The sequence below is a fragment of the Ictalurus furcatus genome, chromosome 12 (genome assembly GCF_023375685.1).
Source record: "Ictalurus furcatus strain D&B chromosome 12, Billie_1.0, whole genome shotgun sequence".
Lineage (NCBI taxonomy): Eukaryota > Metazoa > Chordata > Actinopteri > Siluriformes > Ictaluridae > Ictalurus > Ictalurus furcatus.
The window spans coordinates 14,590,011-14,605,220 of NC_071266.1; the positions used below are offsets into that span (position 1 = coordinate 14,590,011).

At 37.9% G+C, this 15,210-nt stretch overlaps 1 protein-coding gene across 2 annotated transcripts in view; it reads right to left on the reverse strand.

The window, feature by feature from the left end:
* The window catches only part of cgnb (cingulin b), a 40,500-nt gene that overhangs the window by 12,682 nt on the left and 12,608 nt on the right, over positions 1–15,210 (reverse strand). The window contains exons 5-11 of one of the 2 annotated variants that reach the window (XM_053637999.1): positions 12,694–12,773; positions 11,331–11,463; positions 10,507–10,719; positions 10,144–10,271; positions 8,235–8,261; positions 6,668–6,764; positions 722–940 (exon numbers count right to left, since the gene is read on the reverse strand). In XM_053637999.1, coding sequence (XP_053493974.1) covers positions 722–940; positions 6,668–6,764; positions 8,235–8,261; positions 10,144–10,271; positions 10,507–10,719; positions 11,331–11,463; positions 12,694–12,773 — 897 coding nt within the window. The remainder of the gene's footprint in view (positions 1–721; positions 941–6,667; positions 6,765–8,234; positions 8,262–10,143; positions 10,272–10,506; positions 10,720–11,330; positions 11,464–12,693; positions 12,774–15,210) is intronic. The other variant, XM_053638000.1, reaches the window with a different exon arrangement.

Sequence of the window (15,210 nt, forward strand, 5' to 3'; positions counted from 1 at the left end):
ATGCAGCACACCAAGTAAAAAGTCAAAGGAAAAGTGCAAGGTGTGGACCTATTTTAATAAAAGTCAATTACTCAATTATTAGCCCATTACATCTTTCTCTGGTTGTGGTATCACATACGTTTGTCTTTTTAAGGACAGAAATCTTGAAGCTATCTAATGTTCTCTTTGGCATTTCTGAATGTTAAACTCTGGTGTGTTGTATTAATCACTTCACTGCATTAACAGTAACAGACATTAGGAAGCATGTTTTCCAGCCCTGGTTGGTGCATTTACATCCATCAGTGTTTTATAACTACAAAACCCAGCATCTCTTAACTAATGGAATCGTAACCCAAATATTTTTGTTGATGGAGCTGAAAGATTTTCAGAGCTGTGCTGATCTCCAGCACAAAAACATATCGCCCAGGAAACTGTTTTAGTTTCCATCTGATTTTCTATGGTTCCACAAAACAAAATAGTGTTATACATATACATTTCCTCAGATTTCAAACCAAAAGGGGAAAAAAGATAAATATTTTTTATCTTTTGTGGAATAATTGTAGTTCAGAATTTAAATTTTAATAATTTTTTTCTAAATGCTTATTCTAATGTTTTATCCGTCCAAGCTGTTTATATTTTCTATGTCATTCTGTTGATAAAAATTAAGAACAGAGAAAAAATTAACTGTCACACATTAAGAATTCTTAATTCTTCCTTAAAAACTCTTTAAAAAACAACTAACCTGTTGCGTCTTCTCAAGCACTTTGGAAAGCTCCTCTTTGTCCATCTTTGACTGGTCCTTCAGTTTGTCAATCTCAGCCTCAAGCTCCTGTTCTTTGTTTTGACTGGTTCTTTTCAGAGCTCGGAGCTCCTCCTCCTTCTTCACCAGCTCGGCTTTCTGCTCATCGATTTTTAAGTGTGCCTGTTTTAGATCGTCGAGACAGCACTGCAGCTCCTGAACCTAAATATGATGTTCATGTGAAATGACCAACAATCAAATGTCACATATGTAACTTTAGTATCTTAATGCTGCATTTGATTTACTGCGAAAGTGGGAACTTGGATTTACATAATTTTCGACCTCCGTGCGTTCGAGCTACCTACAAAGTGCAGAAAAAACCATGGGCGTCTCCATATTCATCTTTTCTTAGGCTATATAACATATACAACAGGCTAGCCAGCTAACTGTGATAAGTGATGTATCTTTACTAGAGTTGGGGTACTCAAGTCTGGACTCGAGTCCAATTATGGACGAACCCGAACTTGTCACGCACACGAACGTGGACTCGGACATTTTGGACTCTGTCATTTATCAGAGTACAGTCGAGTCCACGTCATGCGTAACATGAAAAGAAAGTAAATTTAAAAATAAATAAATAAAAACATAAACAGACATTCCACCACTCTCAGAAGTTCCGGGAGTCTCCCGTATACTGATAGCAGCTCCTTGACAGCCTCAAATTATATACAATATCCTGGAAATCGATTTTTTGAGACCAAGTGAAAGACCAGTAGGCGCAGAGTGTGAGTGACTAGAGTGAGAGAGTGACAGAGAGGGTATCCTTATTGGTCTCTCTTTCTGCTAGCTAAACCTATCAGTTTTCTCTGTGGGCGGGCTTTAAAGTCTTTAAAATCTCTCTCTCTCTCTCTCTCTCTCTCTCTCTCTCTCTCTCTCTCTCTCTCATCAGTTCAGTATCACTGTAGTGAAAAAAAAGGAAATACAAAATGCACTTCACCCCAGACTCCACTACAATGTACAATTTTGCAAGTTTTTAAATGATTGTAAAAGACATGTTGAGGTGAGTTTAACAGGTCTCATTTGTTCATTAGCATAGCTAATGCTATTTAAAGCTGCTAAGGAGCTACTCTATTGATGTCCTACGTGATGAAGCCAAACTCCCTGTATATTTGCTTAAAGCTGTAATAGAATTTAAAAAAACAATTAAATGAGTTGAATATAATATAATAGTATATATTAAGTACATGTTTTAATGACACATTTAGCTATTAGCATTGAGACTGCCAACAAAATACTTACAAATGAGTGTACGTATGTGTGTGTGTGTGTGTGTGTGTGTGTGTGTATATATATCTATATCTACATATATATATATATATACACACACATACATACATATATACATATACACACATATGTATGTATGTATGTATGTGTGTGTGTGTATGTATATATATATATATATATATATATATATATATATATATATATATATATATATATATATATATATATAAATAATTTATAATATATAGGTGAGATGGGGTGGCTGGTGGTATGTCAGCATAAAATTAAGATAAGAAATTAATGTCTCCCTGCCACACTTGAAGCACACGCACAGAAAGCCGCCTCATCGTGTGAGTACCGAATTGAGTTCTCTTTAGCAGCTTACTACGCTTGGACGGCCAAATAAATACACACACACACATCATGTCAAAATGCAGGTCTGGCCAAGTATTCATGCAAACATGGTTGGTTATGTCTTAAGTTAATGTGAACAGTTGGGGAAAAAAAATGGAGGTGTGTGAATACAGTTTATCGGATCTGTGCATTAGGTCTTAAAGTGACAGTAGTCTAATAAACCTGCTGCTGTCTGTGTCATTAATGTTAATCATACAACAAAAGACAAAGAAAATCACTCACTCCTTTGACTGAATAACTTCAGTAAATTGAATAAGAATCACTGTATATGTCATAGAGTGAAGTCTATTTTATTTTACATTTAATTGCTTTATTCAGTTTCTGTAATATTTCTTACATACTATTATATACTACTGATAGACCTACCTGAGAAAACGTATTGATATCGTGAAATAAGATTGCAGTCATATCGCCCACCCCTAAACATTAGCATTTGGTGATTCCAGTCTTGGATTTCACGTAAAATGTGAAATGTACTTCTTAAATGTAGTAAATATCTTAAACCCTGCTGATAGGTTTTTTTTTTTTTTTATTTTATAAATTAAAATGAAAAAAGTTACAAGAACAGAGCTGTGTTCAGAAATTAGTTTGTTGTCATTCATAGACAGATTAAAAGCAGTTATAAAAGCATGACGCTTGTTATGATATCCTGCTAAATTTAACTCTACTCTGTACTCTGTACTCTGTACTCTGTCTCTCTCTCTCTCTCTCTCTCAGCCTATATAACTGTGGGGGAGAGGCATCAAATAATTGAAATGTCAACTCAAACTGGAGGACACAATATAGTGTGATACAATAACAAAACAAGCTAATTTGCATTTTCATACGGGGGTGGCTGTGGTTCAGGTGGTAGAGCGGGTTGTCGGTTCAATTCCCGGCTCACATGACTCCACATGCCGTAGTGTCCTTGGGTAAGACAGTGAACTCCAAGTTGCTCCCAATGGCAACTTAGCTCCTTGCATGGCAGCTCTGCTGCCCTTGGTGTGTGAGTGTGTGTGTGTGTGTGTGTGTGTGTGTGTGAATGGGTGACTGAGACACAATGTAAGGCGCTTTGAATAAAAGCGCTATATAAGTGCAGACCATTTACCATACACTTGTAATATACTAAAAGTTCTACATATACCTCTATATCCCTTTTTTCTTTGAAAAAATTTTTTTGATAGGAAACTAGTTGAAGTGCTGATGACATGAAATAAAAATATTAAACGGCAATGGCAAGATGTAATAGTGGTATTTTTGTTACATGTATGCGGCCATTGGTTTGTGAAGGTTAAAATGTTAATTTAACAGCTCAGGGTTGAGTTTACAATTGCGATTTAAAAAACAAAAAAAATGTTTAATTACTTTCTGGACTTGGCCAGACTCAACTCTGACTTGGCCAGTAAGGACTCGGACTTAAGTCTAACTCGGCCCCTTTTGGAAGTGATTGGTTAAGGACTTGGTCTCGACTCAGACTCGACAAAGGTGGACTCGGACCAGACACTAATATTTAGCTCCTCAAATCAGTAACTGTAAAGTCAGTGTTATAGATTTAACAAGTGAATATGTCTGTATATTTATTGATCTAAAGCTACTGCTTATAAATAGAAACTAGAACTCATTTAAAGGTAAGAAATGTTGCTGTGTTTACTGCTCATGATGTGAACCATCATACTGATTTGACAATGCTTGCTGAACTCAAGGTTTAGGAGACTCACCCGAGTAGGAATTCGTGAGGCATTATCTTAGTTATTTCCTAGACAAATTTGGAAATTATAAGCTCGGACCTTTAGTCGAATACAGCATTATATTTGATTGCATTAAGATGTGTGCAGCAGGGTAAATCTTAAATGAACACTGATGATTTAGCGTTGATTCACCATGGTATCCATGATTGTGTGTGCAATGGTGATTCAAAAGCTATCTTGTTTTTCTGACACAATTCAAATTAGCTTTAGCTAAATGTTCAGGATGGTCTATATTGCCTCCGAAAATCAGCAAAAAAAACCCAACATTAAAAAGAAAAAAGGTTTTAAACATCATAACTAGGTCTTTATAGTTAATCTGACATGCTAAATGCTATTAAACCTACTATTATATGCTCTGATTTTCTTTCCCTGGTAAGATCACAGGCTGCTACTTTCTGAACACCACTATATGGCCAAAAGTATGCGGACATCTGACCATACAGTGAGGGAAAAAAGTATTTGATCCCCTGCTGATTTTGTACGTTTGCCCACTGACAAAGAAATGATCAGTCTATAATTTTAATGGTAGATTTATTTGAACAGTCAGAGACAGAATAACAACAAGAAAATCCAGAAAAACGCATGTCAAAAATGTTATAAATTGATTTGCATTTTAATGAGGGAAATAAGTATTTGACCCCCCTCAATCAGAAAGATTTCTGGTTCCCAGGTGTCTTTTATACAGGTAACGAGCTGAGATTAGGAGCACACTCTTAAAGGGAGTGCTCCTAATCTCAGCTCGTTACCTGTATAAAAGACACCTGTCCACAGAAGCAATCAATCAATCAGATTCCAAACTCTCCACCATGGCCAAGACCAAAGAGCTCTCCAAGGATGTCAGGGACAAGATTGTAGACCTACACAAGTCTGGAATGGGCTACAAGACCATTGCCAAGCAGCTTGGTGAGAAGGTGACAACAGTTGGTGCGATTATTCGCAAATGGAAGAAACACAAAAGAACTGTCAATCTCCCTCGGCCTGGGGCTCCATGCAAGATCTCACCTCGTGGAGTTGCAATGATCATGAGAATAGTGAGGAATCAGCCCAGAACTACACTGGAGGATCTTGTCAATGATCTCAAGGCAGCTGGGACCATAGTCACCAAGAAAACACCTGGTAACACACTACGCCGTGAAGGACCGAAATCCTGCAGCACCCGCAAGGTCCCCCTGCTCAAGACAGCCCATATACATGCCCGTCTGAAGTTTGCCAATGGACATCTGAATGATTCAGAGGACAACTGGGTGAAAGTGTTGTGGTCAGATGAGACCAAAACGGAGCTCTTTGGCATCAGCTCAACTCGCCGTGTTTGGAGGAGGAGGAATGCTGCCTATGACCCCAAGAACACCATCCCCACCATCAAACATGGAGGTGGAAACATTATGCTTTGGGGGTGTTTTTCTGCTAAGGGGACAGGACAACTTCACCGCATCAAAGGGACGATGGACGGGGCCATGTACCGTCAAATCTTGGGTGAGAAACTTCTTCCCTCAGCCAGGGCACTGAAAATGGTTCGTGGATGGGTATTCCAGCATGACAGTGACCCAAAACACACGGCCAAGGCAACAAAGGAGTGGCTCAAGAAGAAGCACATTAAGGTCCTGGAGTGGCCTAGCCAGTCTCCATTCCTTAATCCCATAGAAAATCTGTGGAGGGAGCTGAAGGTTCAAGTTGCCAAACGTCAGCCTCGAAACCTTAATGACTTGAGAAGATCTGCAAAGAGAAGTGGGACAAAATCCCTCCTGAGATGTGTGCAAACCTGGTGGCCAACTACAAGAAATGTCTGACCTCTGTGATTGCCAACAAGGGTTTTGCCACCAAGTACTAAGTCATGTTTTGCAGAGTGGTCAAATACATATTTCCCTCATTAAAATGCAAATCAATTTATAACATTTTTGACATGCGTTTTTCTGGATTTTTTTTGTTGTTATTCTGTCTCTCACTGTTCAAATAAGTCTACCATTAAAATTATAGACTGATCATTTCTTTGTCAGTGGGCAAACGTACAAAATCAGCAGGGGATCAAATACTTTTTTTCCCTCACTGTAACACCGATATCTTTTGGGATGAATTGGAGCCTCCTCAACATCCCAACATCAGTACCTGACCTCAACCTCACTAATGCTCTTGTGACTGAACAAACACAAATCCCTACCAAAATCTAGTGGAAAGCCTTCCCAGAAGTGGAGCTTATTATAACAGCAAAGGGGGAATAAATGTGGAATGGGATGTTCAACAAACACATATGAGTGTGATAATCAGGTGTCCATAAGCCTTTGGCCATATAATGTAGCTAAACTTTATTTACAAAGACTGCAGTGAAACTAGCTATGTTTATCAAACGATAATATGCGATGTTAGAGATCATACCTGGATTAGAATTGAATAGTGACCCTTTACACCTACAGATGGCACTTGCATGGTAACTGTTCCTGATAAATGACCCATAATTTAGGTATAAAAACTGTCTACCTAATAAAGGTAATGTCTTTCTATTAGCAAATAAACAACACTGTGTTACCTGAGTGAAAGAGTGCGAGTCGGTTTCACATGTCTGCTTCTTCAGACTGAGCAGTTTCTCCTCAAGTTCCTTCTTCTCCTGCTGAGCCTGCAGCAGTCTAGACAAGCAGACAATTCAGGATTATCACACACAACCCTCTACACACACACACACATATCTGAACACTGAACACATGTAAAAGCTAGTTACAATAACAATCATCAGGTCTAAAAATCATCCTCTGCAATATATGAATTAATAGGCCACAAAAACTTAAATACTTGTTTAACAAATTCACTTCTTTAAAGATATTGTTTTTTAAATTAACACAATGTAATGCAAATATGGAGCTCTTCTTAAAGGAAGAAGCTTTGACAATTTGTATACCATGGAAGGTCACAGGCTTTCACTTGAAGCAATTGGTTAAACAAGTATTCACCTTTACATGGCCTATGTAAGTGGTGGCAAGATCATAAACTAAACGTCCATGAGTGAGCAAGCACGCACACGTGCACACGCACACACACACACACACACACACACACACACACACACACACACACACACACACATGATTAAAGAATCATACATATTTCGTAATCATACATAACATTTTTTAAATAACCACCATGTTAGTTATAACATGATTTGATATCCCTTGATTTAATCCATTACATGCTCATTACTGCTGACTGCAGCAAATCATGATTTGTTTGCTTTTGCTTATGTATCAGTACTTTGATAGAAGTAGCAATTGCTTGTAGAGTTAGATTTAAAGCTTTCAAGCCCAAGGTTGTGTTATTCGTCGGCTTCTTCTTCTTATTATTAGTTGTTGTTGTTTTTCCAAGAAGCAATACATAGCATTTCCTGTAACGCTTTACGTTATGGTTTCTTGATTATTTATTACATCAGCTGACATTAACATAAACCATAACTCTAATCTTCAAAATGAATACACCATCAGTAATGTTAACAAAGTAACCAAGTAAGTTAACACTGATGCTTATCTAACAGCTAACTATACACATCTGCATTAAATAATATTCATTCCATTCATGACCAAAAAACAAGTCCAATTAATCAGCATAAATTAAATTGTAGCATGTTATACATTGTAGATACTCATTAGGACTCAGGTTTCCAAGTGTAAATCATGGCAGCCATTCTTCAGCATTATTTATGAATTTTGCCAAACCACCACTGAAAATCTAAATTAAGATATTTATTCATATTAGTCACTGTAGATGTATTATTCGTGGATGGTATAAACACTGACTGATGCATGTGTCTTATTTGGTTTATTATATAAAAACATTACATAATACAAGTGTTAACATTACTTATAGTTTATTCATGCTGAAGTGTATTGTTTGTTAATGTTTACTAATGCAGTACATAATCTTTGTTAAAGGGACCTTAATGTAAAGCGTTACTGTATTAGCTCTGGTATTTCAGATTCAGCCTCAATCATGTATCCAATTATATGCCCAGAAGTGATATTATAAGTTAAAAGACAAACACAAAAATGTTATATATTGCTTCTTTAAGTTGTCTGAGGCCCTTGTGTAAATCTAGAGAGATCTCTCACTTTTGAAACGTGCTGTGCTGCCTGCGCCTGGCAAACAGAAACCAAGGTGAATTCATGAAGTGAATAACAACAAGCAAATAAAAAGCACATAAAATACCACAAAATGTAAGAGACATTAAAGTTTAGAATATTTTTTTATATTATCCATTCAGTTTAATAAATTAGTCATATCAGGCCTACTTAATTAAAGCATATAGACTGAAGTCATTCCTTATGGAATTTAACTTAAGATTCCTAACTGTGATTTGTAGAACGACCGGCCTGACATCACCTGCTCCTAATATAGTCCAGCTAGTCTCATATCAACCAGAAGAAACCAGTGGAGGAAACTGTGTTTCTGTATTGGAGAGTGATGAAAATCAAGTGAGTAATTATTCTTTACTGTCCTCCTACACATGATAGACAGGCTGTTAAGAAGAATATGATTATTAATACAAATATTAACACGATGGTTTTGTTTGGACTGTAGTAAGCATACTTCTGAGTCTAAAATACACTGGAGCTAAACTTTTTAGCCATACAGATGAATGGATGTTGTGTTCTCAACAGCCCAACCCATGAGCATATTTACATATGATAACTTGTGTGGAAAAAAAAAACCTATGACACCTTTGATAAATATTAGACTGAACTTTGGATACTCTCAGGCTGCTTAAACACCAGGAGTGTATTTTGTACAGAAAATGCACCGGCTGGAGTATTAAAAAAAAAAAACTTTCACTTGACATGTACACTGTAACCATAATAACAATCCCACTACAAAATAAAAAAAGATTAGAATTCATTTACGACATTTACGCCAACAATGGTGAGGAGGATGCAGCTTGTCTGAGCTTTGGAGACTAGAAGACCAGAAAATCACCAGAAGAGGAACGCTTGTGTGCCTAGACAGCTGTTAGACGGTTAAAACTCTCAGAATTAGCATATCATTAAGCTCCTAATTCACCAACAACACAAACTGTTCTATTGGTGTGTAAACTGCTTCCGGTATAACTGCATGAAAAACAGTAGAGGGGAAAAAGCCTAGTATGAAAGCAGCCTCATGTAGGGCAAAGTCTTAACTCTTAGAGCAGCACATTGCCATTTATATGTGTCAGTGTGCTATAGCAACCTAAAGTACGTAATGAACATTAGGCTGCAGATAAATCAAAAACCAGACTGGTTATTTGGCTCTGCGTTTTCCATATGCAAAATTCTTTAGAACGTTGTTTGTATAGCAAAACAATGTATAATAATAATAATAATAATAATAATAATAATAATAACATGCTTCTAAATACTATATTAAGAGCAGTCTTAGGAATGGCACATTTTTAGCTACATATTAGATATTCATCCATCCATCTTCAACCGCTTACTCCTTTTCAGGGTCACGGGGGAACCTGGAGCCTATCCCAGGAAGCATCAGGCACAAGGCGGGGTACACCCTGGACAGGGTGCCAATCCATCGCAGGGCACACTCACACACACGTTCACACACTACGGACACTTTAGACACGCCAAGCAGCGTACCATGCATGTCTTTGGACTGGGGGACGAAACCAGAGTACCTGGAGGAAACCCCCACAGCACGGGGAGAACATGCAAACTCCGCACACACAGAGCCGCGGAAATCGAACCCCGACCCTGGCGGTGTGAGGCGAACGTGCTAACCACTAAGCCACCTTAGTGCCCCCATGTTAGATATTTATTTAATGTTACTAAGAAAGTAATAATAATAATAATGAGAATTGTTTGTATTAATTAACAAACGGCTTTGAAGATGGATGTCTGAGACCTGTGGACAGGCAATTTTCCAGGGAACTATGCTTAAATTAAGATTAAATTAAAATTACCTTATGTTTCCCCTCTGGCAAAATGTACATGTGAATATATCATGTCTGAATGTTTGTGCAGTAGTAGAGCTCACTCCTGTTTGACTGAGGTCATCTGCTCCTTCCAGTGCTCGCCCTGTTCCCTATAACTGTCCAGCTCCTCTTCCAGAACCAGAATCGAGGCATTCACTTTCTGCCGCTCTTCCTCTATCTCCTGCTGTGACTAAAGGAAATGTGGTGTTAAAACAGGACCTCTTGAAGTAAGAGAGGAAGGCTTGAATAATGCACACTAATGCCTGAAAAACTATAGGAACATCTCTTCACCTCTTAAAGAATGCAATGATCGAGGAATACGCATAAATATGATAAATGGAAAGCCCAAGTCCTCTTTTACAAGTTTACACACTCAGACACACACACACACACACACACACACACACACACACACACACACACACCTGCGATACATGCTCCATGCTTTTTTGAAGTGCCTCCATATTTCGGCTGTACTGTTCTCTAACTGCCTCCATCTCTCGGTCGTGGACGGCCACCTCGTCCTTCAGTGCCCCCTTCAATGCAGTGAGCTCCCTCTCTCTCATGTGCAGTGTCTCTTCCAGCTTCTGCCTCAGCATCACCACCTCAGCCAGCTCAGTCTGAAGCGTCACCAGGTCCTAGATATCAGCAAAATGAAAACCTGTGCTGTTTAGCTTTGGGCTGCATGTGATTATGCACATATATTGCATATTGTGCCTTGGTTTGGGTGCATGATATAAATATTCACATATAATGCAGACTCAAATATTAAGCAAAGGTTCGTAATCACATGCCAGCATTAGGTACGCCTCAAGTAAATCAACAGTCCACTTCACTCTTTGTAAAGAAAAAGAGATGTGAGTGCGACCAGATTGGAAAAGTTTTGAGAACAATCTGACATGACTTGGTTATAATTTGATTGAAGAATCTATCAAGAATTTTATTATTACTGCTAAAACACAGGAAGTGCTATTCGGCTAAAATAACTCTGTCACATGGTGTAACTCTTATGGCTTCTGAGTCCTGTCAGTGACTAAATGACGCTCAGGAATGATCTAGCTTGCAATGACCAGGCGTACACACACATCTCATAGAGACTCTTTACAATTACAACATTGAGGACGTCGTGGCACTGAAAGCCAAGGTGCTGCCCAGCCAGATGCGGTAAACTCAAGCTGTATAAAAAAAGTTAGCTAGTTAAACATTTTCCATCTGAAAAATGCTCCATGGGTGTGGTGCGTCTGTATACCATTTGCAGTGAGTCTGTTTGAGGTGTACTCTCCGATACTCTCCTCAGCTCCTCCTGTAGCTGAGCCAGCTGATCCTCCTGCTGATGAAAGCGCGACTCCGCCCCTTCCTTCTCCAAGCGCAGCTCTACCAATCTGAACACAACGAAGACAAATTCATCAATCACTTCACTTCCAAACGGAACAAAATAAATAGCCCTGAACTCGGATTATGCACAGTCTGAGATGACTGCTGATTATATGCCGTCAGGGGTTTCGATCAAAAAAAGATATTCCTAATTGGATTCAGGCTAAACAAAAGTTACACTGCTTTATAGTGCAAAAACAATATCAAGTGAATATATCCTGAATAATGGAAACAGTATCTAATACAGATCTCATTAAAAGTTCAGTAAATAACAAATACAAGACCATTCAAACCTATTTCTTGACATATTTACTCATTTCAAGATTAAAATGGTCCAATTCTATTAGCAGCTCATTTTTGCTAACAGAATAAAACAATTCCAAGTTTGAAATGAGCACAAATATCTAGAAATAGGCTTAATAATCTTATAACTGTTTAAAACATTCTAATAAAGAGAAGTATTAGTTGAATTTGCATGCATTCAAGACATTATTACTTGCTAACATATAATTTTTTTTGCATTGTATTAAAGTACAATGCAGAAAAAAAAGTAGAGTTCCAAACATGTTTCTACTCAGTGTTTACCGAGTGTTACACATTTACCAAGTGCGCCTGATTATTGGCCTAAAGCATGTTGGAAGCTAGAAGAGATCAAATAAAATGTGTCCACATGGAGTCAGGTTGGAAAACACTGATAAACAGCAAAATATATCGTTGTTCAACTTTTGAAGCACAGAAAGCTGAATAAACTATGTGCACCACACATCATTCCTTCTCTTTCATTTCATCCCTTTATTTATGCTGTATTCATCTCACCTCAGAACAACGTCATTTTCAACCTTCGTGTGTTCGAGCTACAATGTGGGGGAACAGCTAACTGTGATGAGTGATTTATATTCACCTCCTCAAATCAGTAATTGTAGAGTCAGTGTCATAGATTTAACAAGTGAATATGTCTGTATGTCAATGAGCTAATGCAAATACTTGCATATACAGTGTAATTCATTTAAAGGTAAGTGCTGCTGTGTTTACTGTTCATGCTGTGAGCCGCCATGTTGATTTGATGTCACTTGCTGAACTCGGGGTTGAGGAGACCGACCTGAGTTCCTGATTAGGAATTCTGAGATGAGGGGACGTTTACTTTAGTTTTTTCCTAGTTGGAGGTTGGAAATGATGAGTTATGACCTTTGCAGAACTTAATTCTGTCTCACACTCTCACACAGTTTTTTTTTTTTTACCGATCTTGGGCATGCTGCAATTCTCTCTTGGTCTGATCGAGCTGATGCTGTAAGCGGCTGTCTGTTGCCTCGTGCTCATCCTGCACAATGAATAAATATTTAGGTACATCACAAGATTTAACAGAAAACAAACCACACGCATACACACGCATACACACGCATACACACACATACACACGCATACACACACATACACACATACACACATACACACACATACACACACATACACACACATACACACACATACACACACATACACACACATACACACACATACTTAAATGTCACTGATTCAATTCGATCTGTATAGCGCTTTTAACAATGGACATTGTCACAAAGCAGCTTTACAGAAATAAATGCATTCCGTATATATATTTTAAATTGATAAATTTATCCCTATGGAGTAAGCAAGAGGCTCTGGTAGTGAGGAAAAACTCCCCGAGACAATATGAGGACAAAACCTTGATAGGAACCGGACTCATCCTCATCTAGGTGACACTGGATAGTGCAGTTATCTGACCATCTGTAGGGTTTCAGGGGAGACAGCTGGCAGAGGCAACTTTACACTACACATGTGCTTTTGTGCTATAAAAGCCCACTTCACCACAATGCACCTGTCCTCTGAGGGAACACAACACTGACGACTCCAATCACTCACATACTCTATTAAAATATATACCCAAATTTAAAAAACAGACACAATGCAGCGTTCAAAACACTGAATCATGAAAGTTGCGCAAAATGTTACCACCTTTAAATATAATCTCACAAAAACAGTGGTATTTACTCACTAACAAAGAAAAGTGTGGTCTGATTAGGATGATTGTCACCTAGTTATTAGCACAAATTAATACCAACAGCTAACCAAGCAAAAAAGGATAAGTGGATCAAAGATTTTAAAAGATAAACAGATTTTCATTCAATTAAAATGAAATCTGAGGGGAAATGCTTTAATGTTAAGCTCATTTAAACAGTTGAAATTGGTTGAAGCTGACACATGAAGCTCAGCTGACTGTTTTTTTTTTTGTTGTTGTTGTTTTTAAAAAGATTATTGCATCTAATCTAATATATCACTGGTAAATTTTCTCCAAAAACAGCTGAATAAACATTCATAATCATACAACACTGAGAACATATCTGAGACTAAAAACGTGCAAAAGGTACACATGATCCTATACAAAAGAAATGCCTTAAAGGACTATTTTAAAAAAAAATAAACATAAAAATAACCTTATCAAACTAAAAATGGAAAAGTCAGCCTTTGCTCCAAGAGATTGCCTTGTTTTGAACACAAATACGCTTTCATTACATTTATGTCCAAGACATCTTGATTTACACACCATAGAAGGCTCAAAACCAGTCAGTACCTGAATTGATCTTTCCTGCATCAAAGCCACTCCTTTAAAGTAAAGAGCAGACGAGAGAAAAGTGGCTACTGGTGACAGCTAACACAGAGGCTATGTGGCGATCAGCATGTGCTTATTCACAGTGCTGTGGTGTGGATACCACATGCTCCAGCTGCTGCTGAGGGACACAGCATTTTAAACAGTGTTTGTGCAAAGCTAAAAGCTGTTATATTCATAAAACTGTCCTGTCTGTTTGTTAGATGCAGAATCACATAAAGACTCCTCCAATCCAAATCTAAACTGACTTCCTGCTCACTACACTGGATATTAAAATGGTACTGGAGTACTAATATATTGCACTATACAGTCCAGAACGTCTCTAATACACACCTGTTACAAATGTTAACTACTCACATATAATATTTTTTAGAACTTATTTATTTATATTATTAACATCCTAACAGATGGATTTTCCAAATAGGAATCTGTTGTCCACACTTGAGGCCTCTTGAGCAACATCATTTCTCTACGGACACAGAACAATCAGCTTTATTTGTTTGTTTGTTTAATTGGTGGCTCTGACTGGTACACATGATACATCAGTGCATCTGTAATAATGTGGCATACACTCTTTGATTATGACTATTAATTACGTAAAAATGCAATATAGTAATTATGTGGTAAACCATGGGAAAGTTCATTCATTTAATTATAGCTAAAGCAACTAATTAGAAAGAGACTATGACTAAACATACCAAAACTCTGCGTCTTATTTACTCAGTGTTAATTAATGTCATATCTGCTGCGGCTCCAAACAGCGTTTTACTGCACACAAATAAACACTGAGGGTTAAGTGACTAGAAAAGCGGTCTGGTTTCAGAGTCATGAATAATGTAACACAGGTATATCTGAGAGACCTGACACTGAAAGGGAACCTCTCTTCTAAGGTATTGGCTTCTGGCGTTCCTCAATTATAAATGCATCACAGATTCACGCGACACTCTAATCAGCTGTCTTCATTAAAGCAACGGTTGCTAAGAGACCGATGGAGGATGATTTGCATGCAGGGGGCCTTATGCAGACGCAGACACACACACACACACACACACACACACACACACACACACACACACACACACACACACACACACACACACACACACACACA